Consider the following 20,945-nt stretch of genomic DNA (forward strand, 5'->3'; position numbering starts at 1 on the left):
TTTTAGTTTTTTCTGACTAACTGACTATTTTAAAATGGAGCTTTCAGATAGAATTGACTCTTCTACCAGGCTAATTTATTCTAATTTAATTGAAAACAAACTTAAATTTTTCAAAGGAGTGTTTTTTTTTTTTCATAATCATTTAGATTTATTAAACTAAACTCGAAGCAATGTAAAGTCGTCTATAATTTATCGTTCACCCAGAATGTTGCTCACGCTTCATCGTACTACCCCAGATGGCAGCAGCGCAGCTTCGAAATAGCGGATAGTTTTCGAGTCAATAGGGAACAGACAAACAGACATACAGAAATTCATTTTTATATATCTCGCGTGGCTTTCATTACGTTGTATGAAACAGAATGTAAACAAACAGTTTTATTACGAAAAAATACAAAAACTGACATGAACTAGTCGCAACTTCTTTCCATCTAGAATATTTCCCAGCAAACATTTTATAGGTATATTTCTCAACAACTTTGTTATACGTTTCATATAAATTTTGAAATGATCGTATGAAACTCGAAAAAACAGCATTTACCCACCAAAGTGGAGGTACTATACACTTTTTCAGTCAATAAAAATACTACAATTACATCATTCGCTGCAGAAACTAGTCCTTTTTGTAGATCAGTATTAAAAATGTTTATAAATTAAACCTAAAAAATAATCCAATTCATTTCGTATAGAAAGTCCCAAAAACGACATCAAAAAATTGTCCGTACACCGAGGCCTTTGTCAAATATTAGTCAAGTAAACAGTTATATGTCAGTCTGTCAAACGCAGAAACGTGAGATGAATCTCTGCAAAGACAATTTCCAGTGGTCTGAGCGATAGATACGGTGAAATGAACTTTATCTAGCATAAATCAGTAGATTTTCGTGTTTCCGGTTGTCAACGGGTATTTTTTTGTGAGAAGCAGACATTTTCCTGTTAATTAAATCCACAAAAATTAACGAGAAAATGTCTGCTCCTCACAAAAAAAATACCCGTTGACATCCGGAAACTGATTGTTGACCTGAAGAATGACGGTAAAAGCTTGTTCGAAATTGCAGGTATAGTAAAACGGCCACGATCGTCGGTTCAGTATGTTCTTCAGAATTTTAAGAAGACTAACTCCCTAGAGACTACTCCAGGAAGAGGCCGCAAACTGAAGCTTACGGATTGTCACCATCGCATCATTGTCAGGGAAATCGTCAGAATCCTAAAATCAGTGCCCCGAAACTAGCTGACAGTCTGAAGAATTTTGAAAACATACTGATTAATCCTCAAACGGTACGGAACATACTTCATGAGAAAAAATACCGAGCTCGTGTTGCTCTTAAGAAGCCGTTTATATCTGCTAAAAATAAGAAAAAGCGGCTGGAATACGCTCAAAAGTATGTCCTGGAACCGGAAGAGTTCTGGCAGAACGTCATATTCACTGATGAAAGCCAATTTAATATTTTTGGGTCTGACGGGCATGTAAGAGTATGGCGTTATTCAAATACTGAATTGGATCCGAAAAATTTGCGACCGACAGTTAAGTACGGTGGTGGCCATGTAAAGCGGGCCACAGACTACACAACATTTGTACAAATGCGATGAAATTCGATGAAATTTTGTCGCTGTGAGCACGATTTGCATAGTGTATGGCACTGCTTGAATGAGCGCCCAAACGGTTGGAGTAAAATCGGTCGGGATCGAAATATTTTGTACAAAACATTCTCCCAGCCGGGGTGGAGATGGTTGTTTTTGTTGCTGTTGCTGTTTTCGCCAGCAATCATTTGTGTTCGCGTGAAATATGTTTGTATAGTGTGTGGGCGAGCATAGATCAAACAATCGACGCGGAATCATCGAATTTGTACAGGCCAATTTGTGAAGTCTATGGCCCGCTTAATAGTTAGGGGTGCTTTCAGCGCAAATGGCTCCGGAAACTTGACATTCATTCACGGAGAAAAATAAATAGATTTATCAGTCATATTATGCGTCTACAGGAATATAAATATGATTGTTTGGTTCTGACCCGAAATTACGATCAAACCAACCATCAGCTAATACGATTAGTCTTCAGGGAGTTAGTCTTCTCAAAGTTCTGAAGGACATACTGAACCAACGGTCATGGCCATTTTACTATTCTATGCGTAATTCGAAGACAAGTAAATAAATAAATTTCGGACAAGCTCTTACCGTCCCAGCTAACATGAAATCGTAATAGAAATGATAATCCAAATCGAATATTAAGACATTTTCAATAACCATCGTAAACAAATTGGTATTGAGTGATTTTCTATCATTCATTTACGACAAGCTTTGCCCAAAAAAATGTGAATCGGATAGCAGTTTAGTCAATTCGTAAATATGTCTTCAAATAGTTGACAACACGCTAATTCGACATTTACGATTTGAGTGAACTGATTTACGATTAATGGGCGGTCCTTCCTTCTTTCTTCCTTTGACCGGTTCGTGAACAGAAAGTCTTACATATAGAGCTATAGCGCGAATCATTTCAACTGATGAGTTGGTATCGTGGTAAGATACCAGACAGACAACTCGAAGGCTGGAGTTCAAATCTCGGTCAGGGAAATTTTTTTTTTCGTTTTATTCTTTTACTTCAAATCGTATATTTTGCTTTTTGTGGGGAAATCGAATCGTTAAAATCTTGGCATTGTAGATATATCGCCTCCACTTTTATAGCTATATGCTATTTTGGTAAGTTTAATACAATCTTTTCATCTGGTATATTCGTTTGATTAATTCTGTTGTTCCTGCGATATACCCTCTTAAATGTTTGCTGGGGTCATTCTTCAGGTCAACAATCAGTTTCCGGATGTCAACGGATATTTTTTTGTGAGGAGCAGACATTTTCCTGTTAATTTAATCCACAAATTGTTAAAGTCTACTGATTTATGCTAAATAAAGTTTATTTTACCGTATTTATCGCTCAGACCACTGGAAATTGTTTTTGCTGAGATTCAACTCCCGTTTCTGCGTTTGACAGACTGACTCATAACTGTTAACTTGACTAATATTTGACAAAGGCCTCAGTGTACGGACAATTTTTTAGGATTTTCTATACAAAATGAATTGGATTATTTTTAAGGCTTAATTCATAAAAAATTTTAATACTGATCTACAAAAAGGACTAGTTTCTGCAGCGAATGATGTAATTTTAGTATTTTTATTGACTTAAAAAGTGCACTTTTTGATTGTTTGGATGTCAAGGTACGTGCTGTACGGACAATTTTTTGATACAGTGTAGGGGAAAACTGTACAAGACGCACCAGCGGGGTAAGATGGCCCATGCCAGTATTTCTCAAATATACACTAACCTACGGCTTCGAATGATATTTTTCTTCATTTTTATTGTAGCAAACAAGCTTTTTCATCATTCAATAGATGAAAAGTTCACAAAAACTATTTTAGTTCTCAGAAAAAAGGAGAATTAATGGAATCAGCGAGAAACTTGTAATTTTTCATAAGTAACATATAAGGTTTTATGGTGAAACAGCCTGCGCAATCTGATGAAACTACAGCTTATCGTTTTTCCACTCATGTGCACTTTCCGAAGACTATAAATATTTTGTTGTATTTTATAAACATTCTCCAAATTTTAACTTAAATCAATCATATTTAAATTGGGGCAGAATGCCCACAAGACCACGTGTTTTAGGCTCAAATTTGGAGTGCTGTTAACTTTTGAGAAAACCCAAATATCAAAACAAAATGCCATTCTTTTTATTTGCTGACTCCCAAATGACGATAGCAATGAATAATTATAACAAATTTCGTCTCTGTTCGAGTTAAAACGGTGCACCAATATTCGACTCGAAAAAATTATCGGCCGCCATGTTTGCCGCGATATTACTATATCAGTCAACAAAATTGAATTTCGTTGCCTACTTGAAGGCGTTTTATCTATAAGGATATAAAAAAGTGTATGTTGAAAAGCGAAATTTTCGATGAGTTTGGCAATACTAAATGATTTTTAGCCAAAGAATGGTAGTTTACAAAAATACGATGAGCATGTAATTAAACATTTGTTGTTTCAATAATTACATTCCGTATAATCATTGTTCTATTTCTCACCACCTTTCCTATTTGGTGCGTTCTGTCCACTAGTTTTGGCGTTCTACCCCGCGGTTTGTTTTCTGGCTGTTTTAGTTTTTTACAAAAATATAGTCAAAATCGTGGTTTTATAATATTTTTTCTTTTGGATAATACGTAAATTTCATCCTTGAATCGTCGTCAACTTTCAATTTGGTTCTCAAATGATTAATATCGCTGTAAACAGCAATTATGCTTAGCTGGTGCGTCTTGTACAGTTTTACCCTACATATTTTCAACTTCTGGCTAAAGCGATCAGAGTTACTACGAATTGAACGATATTCTGAAAGAATTCAAGAGAGCACAAGTTTTTGCTCTCAACGCATGGTAACCGTTGCCAGCGACAATATTTGCTACTTATCTTATCGGACAAAATAAAATAAATTACTAAGCAAACATTTAATTTCTAAAACTTCATATCCTTCCCTCTCATAATGATAAAATTATTGTGGTTGAGCGCTGGAGCCTCCTTTTGATTTTTGTTCCGTTCCGTTCAGAAAGCAGTTTAGGCGAACGGATGAGACAGTAATGGGGACCCAAGAAACACGGATAGAAGTTTTATTATTTCAACATTTCCCAACTTCCCAACACTTGTCCACTTCAACTATTTTCACAGATAAAAACACAAATACTCGGGGATTTGTCAGATACTTGGCCTTGTGGATGAGGTTTCAAAGACATAACACTTTGAACTCCCCTAAAAATTTCACCTCGATCGTTTTCCGACACGATGTATTCTAATTCTAGTTCCGTCGGGTGATGACTTTAATCGGAATTTCACTAGAATTTCAATTGAAAAAAATAAGTTTTATAAAAATTTCTAGGGACGAAAATGCGAAAATTTTCTACGGGTGGAAAAAAACGCATGCGTTGCAATCAAGTCAACGCCTACTCATCCACATAATCTAAAAGCAACTTCTTCGATACAGAAACCCACTTTTTCGTCATTTTTTCCTCCAAATTGACCACTTTGAGATACTTACTGAGTCACTGCTTCAAAAAAACACAGCATTACGTATTGCAAAAGTGACTTTTTCCTTTGGCTTCTTATCTTTTCACCTATTTTTGAATAAATAGTGGAGCGAATGTTAATAGGTCGAAATGGTGCAGGAATCCGTCATTCAGCATAGTTTGGACTTTTAACTGGCCAAAGAATGTAAATCCAGCTGCAAAAAGCTTAAGAAGCCTTTTTATCTGTTACAAAAATCCAACATATTTGAGCATTTGATTTTTTCCAGAAGATTACAAAGATATGGACAACAACTGAATGTGATAATTTTAATATGATTAAAGCATTTTAAATAAAACATAATTTTCAGTTAACTCACCCAAATGGCAACAGAATGATAGAGCTTGAATTGCTTAAAATCTCCACGTTTCTTCTGAATCTTTTAAAGTATGATTTCAATGTACTTTACAACCTCTTTTTGGCGTTGCAGGATATGGCAATTCTAGTTAATAGCAGATTTTGCAAAAAGAAAGTTTAAACCAATATTTAAAATTTGACTCAAGTTTGCAAGAGAAGAAAATAAATTAAATTTTTTAATCTACTACATTAACTTTTGAAAATTTAAAGCATGGATCACGATGAATCAAGACGCATTAAAAAGGGTCTATCTCAGATCTATGTAAACGAAATACAAATATTTTGTACTCAAAATGTAGGGATTTTATAGCGCTTTAAAGGAAAAATAATAAAAAAAATAAATATAAAAAAATATTCCGATGTTGTTTTGATGAAATTTCGAACTTTTCGTCAAGTACCACTCATCATAGTTTGGACACCCTATTCGCTGACCTTAGCGGCCATTTTGTTCCACAATCTCTTCATCTCTGATGCACCCCATTCTTCTACATCTACTGCTTGACAATTGCCCAAAATTTTTCGATAGGGCGGAATTGAGAGTAGTTGGATGGGTTGATGTAAAATCCACCCGTTGTCCCGATACCACTGTACATACCTCTTAGCTGTAGTGGCAGTTTGTCAAATCTGGCGAAAACTTTACTGGTCCTTTGTGAGATCTAATGTACGAAAAAAAAACGTTTTTTAAGGCACTCCTTCTTATACATTTCAGGTACGTTTCGTCATCCATGAGAATGCATCATCCGTCGTACTTCGTTACAACCTTGTTGTATAACTTCCGAGCCCATCCTTTGGCTTCTACATTCTTCTTCAATGTCCGGTTTGGTTGCTTAATGGCCCGATTAGATCGTATTCCTTCGCGCAGATGAATTCCTCTGGGCGGTGCACCGGTCGGCATTGATTTTCTTGGCGATGCCATAATCCGACTGCCCTGGGTTTACCTTGATCGTTCTCAACACTTTCAAATGCAGTTTCCGGTCCTTAATTCCACTATAACGCTTGGTATGAACCTGCCAATCGATAGTAAACATCCCAATAAACATTTTGGCTGCCTAAGAACGGCAATTCGCTGAACAAAAGCTGAGCTAAGGCGTAATTGCTGCTTCAGATTAATGGTTGAATAAAGACAAACTATAACCTTGTTTCAGCGTTTAAAGAAGTCTCAGTGCAGCCAACGGGAGGAGTTGAAGAGTTGCTTCCATAACACTTTTTCAGCCTTTGTTCAACCTTTCGCTACCATTGGAATTTGACAGACTGTGAACTGTGGTAAAATGCCCTGCATGATGGCGGCTTGATTGGAATGAGAGGGGAATTTTTGTTTTCCTTAGGGGCCGTTCACATACCACGTGGACAACTCAGGGGGGGAGGGGGGTATGGAAATGTCCACGCTTGTCCACGGAGAGGGGGGTAGGGGTTTGAGTAATGTCCACGTGGACATACTTACTTTCAAAATATTTTCTAAAGGTGAATAAGTATTAGGATGTTCAAATCAAAATCTTAAAATTTCACTACTTTCCAGTTTAAGTTTATACAATTAGTAGCTACTTGAAAGCATGTATTAATATGATAATTTAGAAATTTTTATTTTTTTTAATTATTTTATATCAGGAAATAATTAATTGTTTTTTTTTTTAAATCAGCCATTTGAATAAAAAAAATGCAAAAAGTGGTGTTTTCTTTTTAGAAAAAAAATCTAATCTGTCCACGTGGACATCCGGAGAGGGGGGTAGGGGTTTGCCAAATGTCCACGCTTGTCCACGGAGGGGGGGAGGGGGTCAAAAATCTCATTTTTCTGTCCACGTGGTATCTGAACGGCCCCTTATGCAATGAATTTTTTTTAATGATTTCTCATTTAGCAATTTTGAAATAAAGAGTTAATTTTCTCACAAATTTTACTTTTGGTGCCCAAAACTGAAAAAAAGATCAATTCTCTCACACTTATTTAAAAAAAATATCTTCGGTTAAGAGGCATGTTGGTCGCTTAAGATCGACAAATTTCCATCGCGCCGCAGACTGCATGATTGGTTCTGCGTACTGCGGCATGCGACCAACAAGCCGGAGGTTTGAAAGTCGGGGCAGTAGAAACGAAAAAAAAACAACACAGAGGGGAAAAAGTGGGTGCCAAATATCGGATAGACACTGGTTTTTTTTCTTTTTTTTTGGTTGATTCGTCAATTGACGTTTGATGACGTTTGCTGAATAACTTCTCCAGATCAAGATGATTAAAGGCTGAAGACACGTGAATTAGTGAATTTTTGAGGCCTTCTTTCAGCCAGATTGCTGATTAAAAATTGAACCACGATATTTTTCCAGCGTTTATTCAGCAAAAAGTGTTTGTTGGGATCTCACGGAAACGTTTGAGCACACTGCACACTGACTGTCAAAACATTCCAGATCCGACAACTAGGAGCGCTATGGTATAATAAATAGTGCGACCAGATTCATCGTGATCCTACTTTATTAAACTTTCACAGATAAAATCTTCCCATTTACTCACTCAAGAGGTATTTTTTTTTTGTAGCGGCCCACCACACTCCCCCACACCAAAAGGCTCAATTGAGCCCCCTGGTAATGGATCTACTGTTCTCAGCACGTTAAGTTTATCAAATAATTTTCTCTTTTCAATAAACATTTCAAGTTTCCTATTTTATTCTTAAGGATCCATAATACAAATTTAGTATATTTAATATTCACGGACTGGTTTCCGAAAATTAAAACTTGAACGAAAAAACACTAATGATTTAAAAGAATAATGTTGTAAAAGATTTATGCATTGCTAAAGCAATCGTATTATGGGAAAAAAGTTAATTTTGTCTTATAATGTGCAAGCGTTTATAAATGGTGTTTTACCTATTTACACCTCAGAAGAACTACAATTTTGTAGACTCGTGTAGTTTCCATTTTCTGCCTGTAACATTTCATTTCATCAAAAGAACAGCAAAAATTGAATCCATTTGCCACCTGAAGTAATCCTATTCGGAGAAATTAGTTTAAAATCCTTTCAACTTTCATTCGATTAAATTCCATCTAACCTATCGCTCGAACCAAACGAAATACTCTACTCAAATTGCTCTCGAAAATCAATCGACCCATCTCATAGGAGTACATTACCGAAATGGATTTCCACTGACACGGTGAAAATCATTTTCGCAATTGGAAAGGATCCAAAATCGCATAACCGTTTCACCCTCCAGCGACGTGTGATGGAAATCAAACGGAAATATTTTTCTCGTTCTATCTCCACCACAGATAGAGGACATTCATTTTTTTTATGGAGAGGGATAAAATAACGTAGCTCAAATAATCTCAAGTGTTTAATGGTATTATTGAAAAAAGTCAATGGAGTAATCAAAATATCCAAATGTTCATTTTTGTGTCTTTCTCAAATTTCAATTCCGCCGTCTGTTCTCTATGACCTCTCCCATATTGTGGCAGATGGCCTCTCATATTTATTTGAATAATCACTTTGGTCTGGGCAGATTTAGGTGATCTGTGTCTCTTCTGTGAATGTAAAATTGAAGTCCAGGAACCACTCTATGCCCAATTTTTGTGCCATCATCCGTACCATTGTTTTGCATAAGTTTTCCACAACACCGAACATCATCACCATGGATCTATTGTCATTTGCACAATATTTGTTTTCCGACCGTTTAGACCGACTTTTGCCATAAAAGAAGGAACCACCATTATTCAACGTTTCCATTTTATCTTCTCGGTTTCCTCTTACAGCCTTACGATAGCCGGCAGCTGATGGTGACGGTGTTTGTTTGCCTATGGGGTGCGAGACTGTCCGGATATTTGTTCTATCGGATCGTGAAAATAGGCCGGGACAAACAGTTTGAAGATAATCGAAGGAATGTCATACGGTTTGCCGTCTTCTGGACGTTTCAGGTAAGAATTTCGGGACACTAGTCATTAATATCGCAATCGAACCCATATCTCAGATAACTGAATCTGCTAAGCATAGCTTGATTTAATTGGACAATGAATCATAAAACAATTTGAAACATCTTTTTCTTCAGAATATTTAAGAGAATGGACAAGAACGTCAGTTATACTATCAGAAGTTTTGAATATTTTCTCATTTTACTAATTGTGTAGGGCCTCGATGGCTATGCTCGGCTATGGTGTATGCTCGTTGTGCTAAGGTTAATAAAAAATTAAGTCACTAATTTTCATCTATATTACGATGCTTCAGAAAGAACATCAAAAATTATAAAGAGCGATTATTTCTCACTAGCTCTTTTTCCTGACGGATGCCACAGTGGTCCAAAATGCGAAAAACGTGATCATTGCTTATAACTTTTTTAGGTCACATTTTAGCATATCGGTGTCTTCGGAGAAGTTTGTCAGTAAAATCAGCTCTATAATATAAAACTATTATTTTTCTGATTAATCCCCCTACAAGTGAGATAAAATTTCTAACTTCTCTGTTATAGGTTTTAGCTCTTTGATGTCTTCGACAAACTTGTTGAAAATCAAATTTTCTACAACTTTGTCTCAGATGCCAAGTTTCTAAAATAATTATTATCCGAGATATCGGCCAAATAAGAAACTTAAACTCCAAAAATCAGTTTTTTTTAAATAACTTTTTTCAGTAAATTTTAAGTTTAATAAAATGTTCCACAAAGTTGATTGTCTTACTAAAATACACCACTTTGTTGAACATTTTAAGTTTGTGAAATGTGATACTGCAGAGCTATGAGAAAAAGATTACCAAAAATAGGTCTTTTTCACGCCTTATTTTACAAACACCAGGCAACATCGGGCAGCCCGCCTTTAGATGCAAAATCAAGTAGAAGATTTCGTCTACAAGATGCAGGTACAATCGTCAGTATCCACTTGTATTCAAGCGAGATACATCAGTTTTACTTTTCCATGTTTGCATTAAAAACAACGATTTCTATTAAAGCACTTACAGCGCATTCTACTAGGTACGTGTGTTTTCTTCTAGCTTTTCCCTGCGCGATGTCAGAAGCAAAGGTTTGGAAGCGCATTTGTATTATTATTAAACTTAAAATTTACTGAAAAAGGTTATTATTAAAAAACTGATTTTTAGAGGTTAAGTTTCTTATTTGGCCGATCTCGGATAATAATTATTTTAGAAACTTGGCATCTGAGACAAAGTTGTAGAAAATTTGATTTTTAACAAGTTTGTCGAAGACATCAAAGAGCTAAAACCTATAACAGAGAAGTTAGAAATTTTATCTCACTTGTAGGGGGATTGATCAGAAAAATAATAGTTTTATATTATAGAGCTGATTTTACTGACAAACTTCTCCGAAGACACCGATATGCTAAAATGTGACCTAAAAAAGTTATAAGCAACGATCACGTTTTTCGCATTTTGGACCACTGTGGGATGGTGGAGTTAACTTTGCGTCCGTTTGTAAGTACATACCTAGATTAAAAATAAGCAAGTCAAATTTGGTAGACCTATAAAGTTTCCTTTTCCAAAGATGTGATGGCGCCACTTTGAATCTATCGCCAGATAAGTCCCCGAATTGGTCAAAATCTAATTAATAAAATTTCCATATCCTAGATCAGCAAAAAGGAATAGAAATCTTAAGAATCCTAATATTATACAGGAGTTTGTTTAACAGAAACTGGTGTTGAAAGTGTATTCTATTAAATTAAGCCTGACTGGTATGTGTTAAAAATCACAAGCACTTATTAGTTGATTTAGCATGAAATGGCAAATCAACCTGTTAAACAGCCTGAAGCAGATTACCCATGAACGTTACTAGCCGAATCATTTAAAAATCCAGAATATATTTTTGTGACCAATCTATACATACTGATTTCTTGGGCTAAATTATTACCTAGGTTGAAATCTCAATGAAAATCCCGCACGGTTGAGCGTATTTGGGCAGCGTTGTCTTTTTTTTTAAATGTGTGGTTAAATTTATGTTTCGGCTCCACCGAACAATCATTAAAACTAAGCCAATTAATTTTTAATTGGATTTCTGCGGTGTTCTCGATAACTAAAGCTGTCCTAAAGGGGACTAAACTGAGAGAACATCCCGCAAGAGCCAGCAACCCTTTCGTTATCCAGGGCGCAGAGATAAACTGAAACGTAAGGCAAGCAAGAGAACAACCACCAATGCAAAATGCCGTATGTAGGTACTCCTATACTCCTGTAGGTACGTAACAACAGGTCATGCAATTACCCGGCTTTGCCGAATCAGCGGCAAGCAGTATGACGATAATTACCAACCGGAACACGTGTTATTATGTGCCCACCGACTTCCGCTATCCTCGATCGTAAATTCATCCATATGTTACACCTACGTTTGTAAATTTGGCAGATTTACGAACTTTAAACACGCACAGGTGTATAATCCAACTGTTATAACGAACGTTTATATTATGCTACCGAGGTGTGTAATTAAAGTATTGTTGAAGTTTCCAAATAACCAGGTTCGAGTTTTCGAATCATTTCATACCAACCCCGTTCGCTCATGAGACCTATTAATGTGGTCATTCTTTATTACACTACCATAGAGCATCTTACCTATAGCAAGTTCACTCATGTTGCGAAATTTTGACACTTTGAAAATTTTACCATGCAGACATATTTTCAAAATCTTTGGGCGTTGAATTTAAGCCATTATGTGATAGAAATCGAGCTATTTTTGCATCACAGTAGACGAAAATAGAGTTCGTGTTGTAAAAAAAACTTGAAGGTCCCAGATCTTGAAAATTTTTTACATGGTAAAGTTTTCGAAATGTGCTACAAGTGTCATAATTTCTACCACTTTTTCCCAACACGAGTGAACTTGCTCTTAGTTTTATAATTTTCGAAAGTTTGACTTTCCTTCCCACGAGATTTTCACTTTTTTAAAATAGAAATATTGATTTAAACTTAAAGTCTAGAACAAAAGATGCATAAATATCATATCTGCGATACATATATGCTCCATTGGGAAGATAACAACACATAGGGTGCAAATGAAAAACAAGAAATAATTGCGAAATTGCATGATTTTCATGAGTATTGATGAAAAGCTTCACAAAAAGAAAGGTACGTTTTGTTCACAGTGTATCACCCATCAGTGATCCCCTTTAGAGCAAGTTCACTGGTGTTGGGAAAAAGTGGTAGAAATTTCGCCTTCTAGTTTTTTTACAACACGTGTTGTATTTTCGCATGCTGTGATGCAAAAATAGCAATATTTCTATCACATACGACTTAAGAGCAAGTTCACTGGTGTTGGGAAAAAATGGTAGAAATTTTGACACTTACGGCACATTTTGAAAATTTTGCCATGTAAAAACATTTTCAAGATCTGTGGCCTTCAAGTTATTTTACAACACGTGTTGTATTATCGCATGCTGTGATGCAAAAATAGCAATATTTCTATCACATACGGCTGAAATAGAAACAGTGTTGTAAAAAAAAATACAACGCCCCAAGATCTTGAAAACATTTTTGCATGGTAAAATTTTCAAAATGTCAAAATTTCTACCACTTTTTCCCAACACCAGTGAACTTGCTCTAAATAGAAACAGTGTTGTAAGAAAATGCAATACAACAATACAACAATTTTCAAAATGTCAGAATTTCTACCACTTTTTCCCAACACCAGTGAACTTGCTCTTACTTATTCGAAAATTTATATGTTTTAGTTGAAATCTAAGTAAACCATCTTTTGATTCTGCTTTCATAGGCAACCGTCTGCACGTCAGTATTTTTATTCGAGGATAATAGTGAAAACTTGTCAAGTTATTAAACATTAAGTGGCGACTTGAATTAAATTCGAAAAAATCTTCTTCTTCACTCATACACTGTATCAAAAAACTGTCCGTACAACACGTACCTTGACATCCAAACAATCAAAAAGTGCACTTTTCTGTCAATAAAAATACTACAATTACATCATTCGCTGCAGAAACTATTCCTTTTTGTAGAACAGTATTAAAAATGTTTATGAATTAAACCTTAAAAATAATCCAATTCATTTTGTATGGAAAGTCCCAAAAACGACGTAAAAAAATTGTCCGTACACTGAGGCCTTTGTCAAATAGTAGTCAAGTAAACAGTTATATGTCAGTCTGTCAAACGCAGAAACGTGAGTTGAATCTCAGCAAAGACAATTTTCAGTGGTCTGAGCGATAAATACGGTAAAATGAACTTTATCTAGCATAAATCTGTAGATTTTCGTGTTTCCGGATGTCAACGGGTACTTTTTTGTGAGAAGCAGACATTTTTCTGTTAATTCAATCCATAAAAATTAACAAAAAAATGTCTGCTCCTCACAAAAATGCCCGTTGACATCCGGAAACTGATTGCTGACCTGAAGAATGAGGGTAAAAGCTTGTCCGAAGTTGCAGGTATAGTAAAACAGCCACGATCGCCGGTTCAGTATGTCCTTCTGAACTTTAAGAAGACTAACTCCCTGGAGACTACTCTAGGAAGAGGACGCAAACTGAAGCTTACGGATCGTCACCATCGCATCATTGTCAGGAAAATCCTCAGAATCCTAAAATCAGTGCCCCGAAACTAGCTGACAGCCTGAAGAATTTTGAAAATATACAGGTTAATCCTTAAACGGTACGGAACATAATTCATGAGAAAAAATACCGAGATCGTGTTGCTCTTAAGAAGCCTTTTATATCTACTAAAAATAATAAAAAAAACGGCTAGAATACGCTCAAAAGTATGTCCTGGAACCGGAAGAGTTCTGGCAGAACGTCATATTCACTGATGAAAGCCAATTTAATATTTTTGGGTCTGACGGACATGTAAGAGTATGGCGTAATCCAAATACTGAATTAGATCCGAAAAATTTGCGACCGACAGTTAAGTACGGTGGTGGCCATGTAATAGTTAGGGGTGCTTTCAGCGCAAATGGCTCCGGAAACTTGACATTCATTCACGGAGAAAAATAAATAGATTTATCAGTCATATTACGCGTCTACAGGAATATAAATATGATTGTTTGGTTCTGACCCGAAAATACGATCAAACCAACCATCAGCTTAAACGATTAGTCTCCAGGGAGTTAATCTTCTTAAAGTTCTGAAGGACATACTGAACCGACGAACATGGCCATTTTACTATTCTATGCGTAATTCGAAGACAAGTAAATAAATAAATTTCGGACAAGCTTTTACCGTCATTCTTCAGGTCAGCAATCAGTTTCCGGATGTCAACGGGTATTTTACAGACATTTTCCTGTTAATTTAATCCACAAATTGTTGAAATCTACTGATTTATGCTAGATAAAGTTCATTTTACCGTATTTATCGCTCAGACCTCTGGAAATTGTCTTTGCTGAGATTCAACTCACGTTTCTGCGTTTGACAGACTGACATATAACTGTTTACTTGACTAATATTTGACAAAGGCCTCAGTGTACGGACAATTTTTTGACGTCGTTTTTGGGACTTTCCATACTAAATGAATTGGATTATTTTTAAGGTTTAATTCATAAACATTTTTAATACTGATCTACAAAAAGGAATAGTTTCTGCAGCGAATGATGTAATTGAAGTATTTTTATTGAATGAAAAAGTGCACTTTTTGGTGTTAATTCGGATATCAAACAAATTGAAACTTCGTATAAGAATTATTTATTCTATCTACCATATTAAAATCCATTTTTCATATACAGCTCAATTAAATCATATCATGTAAACCGCCGACCGTGGCTTAGAGGATAGCGTTTAAGTCTTCTAAGCCAGAGGTCATGAAATCGATTCTCGGTCACGGCATACATGAATAGTGCTCTTTCTATGGGCTGGTGGTTTTAGCATTAGTAAGATGCTAGCCATCATGTCTTTGAAAGATGTACGCTTTAGTCTTAAGCGTAATTTAGATCTCTTCAAAGAAACATGAAGCTTCACTGAGATCCAATATGTGTGTGTTCGTTTTAATAAAAAAAAAAACATTCAAGTTTTCGTTTGTCTTGATTTAAATCCAAGTGAAGATTAAAAAACCAGTTTAAATGATGTTAACTCCTCGAAGACCATGGACACCAAAAATAAATTATCTTTCATAAAAGTTGCGATATTTGGTCAAAAGTGTACTTACTAAAGGCTTCTTTTCAGTGGTTTTACACATTTCCATTTCAATGTTTTAATGTACAGGTGTGGTGTCGCCTAAACACCCACAAAACATCGAAACTTTTTCCACCTACCTTGAATATTGTAATTGGTGTATGTTTGGATATTTGCTGATATTTTTTTTTGCGTATCTCCTTGTGTCCAATTGCAGGCTGTTTGGGTTTTCGTCGTTTCATTGCCGGTGATCATCATAAATTCACCCCGACACTCGATACCGCACGCCCCTCGAACGATGACCACTCTGGACTCGGCCGGCACGGGAATGTTCATCACCGGATTGCTGGCGGAAACGTACGCCGATTTGCAAAAGTTTTCTTTTCGCCAGGATCCGGCCAATCAGGGAAAATTCTGCAACGATGGTAAGCATTTATGTATAAATTTATGGCAATTTAAACTTGATGTTCGTCCATAAAATTGTGCAGCACATAATCACACGGTTGAGCGCGTGATTTGGCAGCGTTCGATAATTGTGTTTGAGAAATATCGTTACATTTCCTTTCCAAACTTGTCGGAAGTATGGATCTCTATCAAGAACACATTTTTGAATCCGAATAAAAAGTTACAGAAGTTCAAAATTGACGTTACAAAGCGTATGCACCCTGTTTCTATGGAATTATGAATAGCACTGTAGGTTATCATTAAAAAAATCAAAAGTTTCAAAATAAATGGTAGAATTCAAACTAGATATTGTTAAGGCAGTAGTCAGCAGACATCCTAGAACGTTCGATGAAATAAGACAACCGGAAACTAATTTTCATCCTCGTAAATACCTCGTGTTTGTGCCGTTTGAAGCAGGGAAAAAGTTTCACCCTGCTTCAGTCGGTTATTCGAACAGGTCCGAAAATAGTTTACGTAGGTAATCCGATTACAGAAGAAATGATAAATGTTTTCCCAGATCACTGAATACCAGCTTCGAAGATTGTTTCTTGTTTTGTTGAATAATTTAAAGGTGGATCCAATTTCACTACTGTTTACGTGTTTATGTTTTTCTCTTCGTTCGGAGACTGTCCAAACGATCCTACCAAGCTTCCAGTTCCGATTCCAGATTATTTATTTGTTTGCAATCTTGTGTCTATGATTCTTGTTTCATTAAATCCCATCGAAAAACCGGGAGAGGTTTTATGTTTTGCTGGCCAGTTTCCCCGATGCAGGAATGATTAGCATAATTTTGGCAGCATATTTTCATGTAAAACAGCTCCCCGTTTTCATTTTCTTTTGAGGAGAAATAGAGCGAGAAAATCGCACGTCATATTGGCGGGAAAATGAAAGAAGAATATTCTGGAATATGGATACGAAATGAGAGTAAGAAAAAATAACAAAGAAATTCGTCTGTCGGCTTAGTATGCTCTCGAGCCGTAAGATTAATGATTGATATTAGCTGAAGGGATGACAAAGGCACATAAAGGAAATGTTAATAAGGGTAGAAATAAGATGTCCTTTTGGCGAGGTTGTCTGCTGAAGAACATCGCGATGAGTGAGATGTATTATTTTTTAAATTAAGGAAGCATCTCCATCAAGTAGAATTATATAGCGTAACCCAATTGTAAGCGCCTTGAATGAATCCTTAAACTTTTGCAATAGATATTTCCAACATCCGATGATACTTGGTTGACGTTTAGAGATTACGTAAATTATCGTCAAACGTGTTATGAAAACTTTGAAATTGATTTTGAATATCAATGTACGAGTAAGCTGTCAACGGAATAACAGTTTGAATCCATCGCCATTGCCTTTGTAATCAAATTTCCATAACATGAATCGGTTTTATAACAATTTAAATCTTTCGCAACTGCCCTGTTTCATCAATCAAATGATACATACCTACACGCGAAAATCATCTCGTATTTCCTGCCTTGCCTTGTTGGGCGCTTCACGTCTGGCAGAATTTGATGTTTATTGAATTTTTATAGCCCTTTTACAACCCGAACACTTTCGCTCGATCTTTCACGTACGTATGTACGTACGGTTGCAATGTAGTAGATACACGCGAATCAATGATTTATTCATAAATTTGATTATCGAAAAACCGAATCAACCTTAAAGAATTGAAGAACTTTATCGAGTCAACCGCCACGACCGTTTCTGGATTATCTTTTTACCGTTATAGGTTGCATATCAGGATACTTTCGAACAATAGCCGGCAGGAATTTTTTTTTTAATCTTTCAGACCAATGCCCAACTGCAGAAATTATATTTCAGTTATGAACGATGAAGTCTTTCGAATCTATCCCACTTTTTTTTTCTTAAAGTGGCAATTAATGTGCTCGCAAAACATATATGTAATACCTAGTGGCTCCAGAGAGTGAAGGAGCGTGTTTTAAAACTAAAACAAATGCTGACAATTGTCAGGAAATTAAAGAGAAATTGTAAATAAAAAATGAACAACAAAAGGAAAAAGTCAATATCTTATTTTAGTAAAGACTTGGTCCTTAAGCTATCTCTACATTGTAATTGTTTAGTTATTCGTAAACTGAAAAAAATTTTTTACTGAAGGTAGAACAGAAACTATCCTCAAATAAGCTTCGTATAGCAAAAAACCACGTAAAACATTACAAGGCTATCCACAATTCGCCACATTCCGAAATGTGACCTAGCACAGTTTCGCCCTATGGGAATTTGGTCCGCGAGATGAGTTTCTTACGTGCTGCTGTTGTGCTGATTTCTTTCCTTTTTCTCGAATTTCTCATCCCAACAGGACTCTGGCGAATGTCGAGACACCCAAACTATTTCGGCGAGATCGTTATTTGGTGGGGAATTTTCGTTATCTCGCTCAATGTAATCGATGGCGTCGAGTGGGTGGCAATTATGTCGCCAATTTTCACCACCCTCATCATCCTGTTCCTGTCCGGGATTCCGGTCCGGGAGCGCTCCGCCGACGAAAAGTATCGAGAGTAAGTAATCATCATCCAACACTACGTGTATATTATATAGTTTCCGTTATGGGCTGTTAAGCTTGTTTAATGGCTCGCTGCTGTTGGAAACAATTGTCACGGTTTATTATCATCATATATTAGTGTCGACTAAGCTATTGTCAAGGTTGTTAGTGAAGTATTTCTCCCAACATGCTCGATATTAGGCATTATTGCGTAGCATAACTGTTGCGTTTTGCTCCATTTTATAACAATCCATTATAAAATTATTATTATCATTATTATTTCAAAAGGGACCAGACTGCGCCTCTTTGTATGTAGTCTCTTTACTCCATTGTATCGTGTGTGAACCAATCCATGGATTGCCTGAACTAAACTAAATTTAGATTTTGTCTACTTTGTTCGAAAAAATAATTTAAAAAAACTTAATAACTTTTTCCAGATAGCTTTAGATCTCGATATTTTATGCATTTCTAAGTCATTTAGCATAAAAAAGTCGATTTTCCGATTTTCCTTTGGTCCCTACTTTAATAGTTTTTTTTTATTTTAAAATCTATTTTTGTCAACAAATTTTTTGAGATAACACCAGATTTAGATGTTTTATGCCTTCTTAAGTCTTGTAGCATCTAATTAAATTTCGAATTTTCCAATTTCCATTGGTCCCCCCTTTGGTGATTTTTGAGGGTCGAAAACCCGAAACTTTGAGCGCTTTGAGGCACCCGTAAATCCCGATTGAATTGAATTTCGCAGAGGTCAGTTTTTTGGGCCAACCTACAAAATACAGACCCCGTTCGTTTTTGGCAACATGTCCGAACATTTTGTGTTGCCAAATTCCAATGTTGCCAAAATCGAACGGTTTTTTTCTGATTTTTTTTTTCACTTATTCTTACAAATTAACAATTTTCTTTATCATTAACGTTATTTTAAGTCAATTTCCGACCATTTTAGATGTTTTATTGTTTTTTTGGCTTTCTTACAGAAAGGCATAGGGAACGGTCAGTTGGGGATATCATTAATTAAGGGTCCAAGACCCCACTTTATAGGTACCAATCGATTCAGCTCGACGAGTTACGATGATGTCCGGGAATTTGTATGTTCCATAAAAACGTTCTTAACACATTAACTCCTATTCTAGGTTTCACGATTTTGATGAATTTAGTATCAAAAAATTGCATTTTTTTTCCTGTAGGACTTATTTCAAAACCAAAAAAAAAAACAAAATTGTTTAAAATTTTTCTATTCCATAGAACATATCATGCTTACGTTGGCTCCAAAAAAGGTAGCCATTTGCTCAGCAGCAGTAGCCAGCAATCGCTAAATTAATTACAAAGGCGATCAAAAATTTGACAAAAATTTCAAAAAACAGCAGAGAATCGATCCCACGCCATCTAGCATGAGAGTTTAGGAGGTTAACCCCTTGACCACTAGTGAGCGTCGAGATATGTGGCTCTCAAACTTTAACAGTTTGAATTATTTGGATTATAAATGAACTCGTTGAATATAAGTTCGTTTATCCTCCAAAAAACGTACTGGGCACCTTTTTTGGCTTTCTTACAGAAAGGCATAGGGAACGGTCAGTTGGGGATATCATTAATTAAGGGTCCAAGACCCCACTTTATAGGTACCAATCGACTCAGCTCGACGAGTTACGATGATGTCCGTTTATTTGTATGTTCGATAAAAACGTTCTTAACACATTAACTCCTATTCTAGGTTTCACGATTTTAATGAAATTAGTATCGAAAAATTGGATTTTTTTTCCTGTAGGTCGTAGCTCAAAACCAAAAAAAAAACAAAATTGTTTAAAATTTGTCTATTCCATAGTAAATATCTTGCTTATGTCGGCTCCAAAAAAGGTAGCCATTTGCTTAGCAGCAGTAGCCAGCAATCGCTAAATTAATCACGAGGCGATCAAAAATTTGACAAAAAAACATCAAACTAGTGCAGAGATATGATCGCACGCCCTGAAACGTGTTAGACCAGAGAGCTAACCACTAGACCACCAGTGAACGCTTAAAGTAACGATGTTCAAACTGAAAGAGCTTGAAGCATTTTGATAGATAAATTCATCCCGGTGTCTTGGCGGATTTTCTGTTTGTCGGTCCCATCACAGCAAATGGCATTTCCTTAATGGTGGTTTTGAACAAGCAACGATACCACATGTTTTTTGGCTTTCTTACAGAAAGGCATAGGGAACGGTCAGTTGGGGATATCATTAATTAAGGGTCCAAGACCCCACTTTATAGGTACCAATCGACTCAGCTCGACGAGTTACGATGATGTCCGGGAATTTGTATGTTCCATAAAAACGTTCTTAACACATTAACTCCTATTCTAGGTTTCACGATTTTGATGAATTTAGTATCAAAAAATTGCATTTTTTTTCCTGTAGGACTTATTTCAAAACCAAAAAAAAAACAAAATTGTTTAAAATTTTTCTATTCCATAGAACATATCATGCTTACGTTGGCTCCAAAAAAGGTAGCCATTTGCTCAGCAGCAGTAGCCAGCAATCGCTAAATTAATTACAAAGGCGATCAAAAATTTGACAAAAATTTCATAAA

General features: G+C 36.0%; 1 protein-coding gene across 1 annotated transcript in view; it reads left to right on the top strand.

Moving 5' to 3' along the window:
* LOC129754200 (uncharacterized) overlaps positions 1-20,945 on the top strand; it is a 99,118-nt gene that overhangs the window by 45,931 nt on the left and 32,242 nt on the right. The window contains exons 2-4 of the mRNA XM_055750094.1: positions 9,176-9,337; positions 15,663-15,870; positions 18,207-18,402. Coding sequence (XP_055606069.1) covers positions 9,176-9,337; positions 15,663-15,870; positions 18,207-18,402 — 566 coding nt within the window. The remainder of the gene's footprint in view (positions 1-9,175; positions 9,338-15,662; positions 15,871-18,206; positions 18,403-20,945) is intronic.

The sequence above is a fragment of the Uranotaenia lowii genome, chromosome 3, assembly GCF_029784155.1.
Source record: "Uranotaenia lowii strain MFRU-FL chromosome 3, ASM2978415v1, whole genome shotgun sequence".
NCBI lineage: Eukaryota > Metazoa > Arthropoda > Insecta > Diptera > Culicidae > Uranotaenia > Uranotaenia lowii.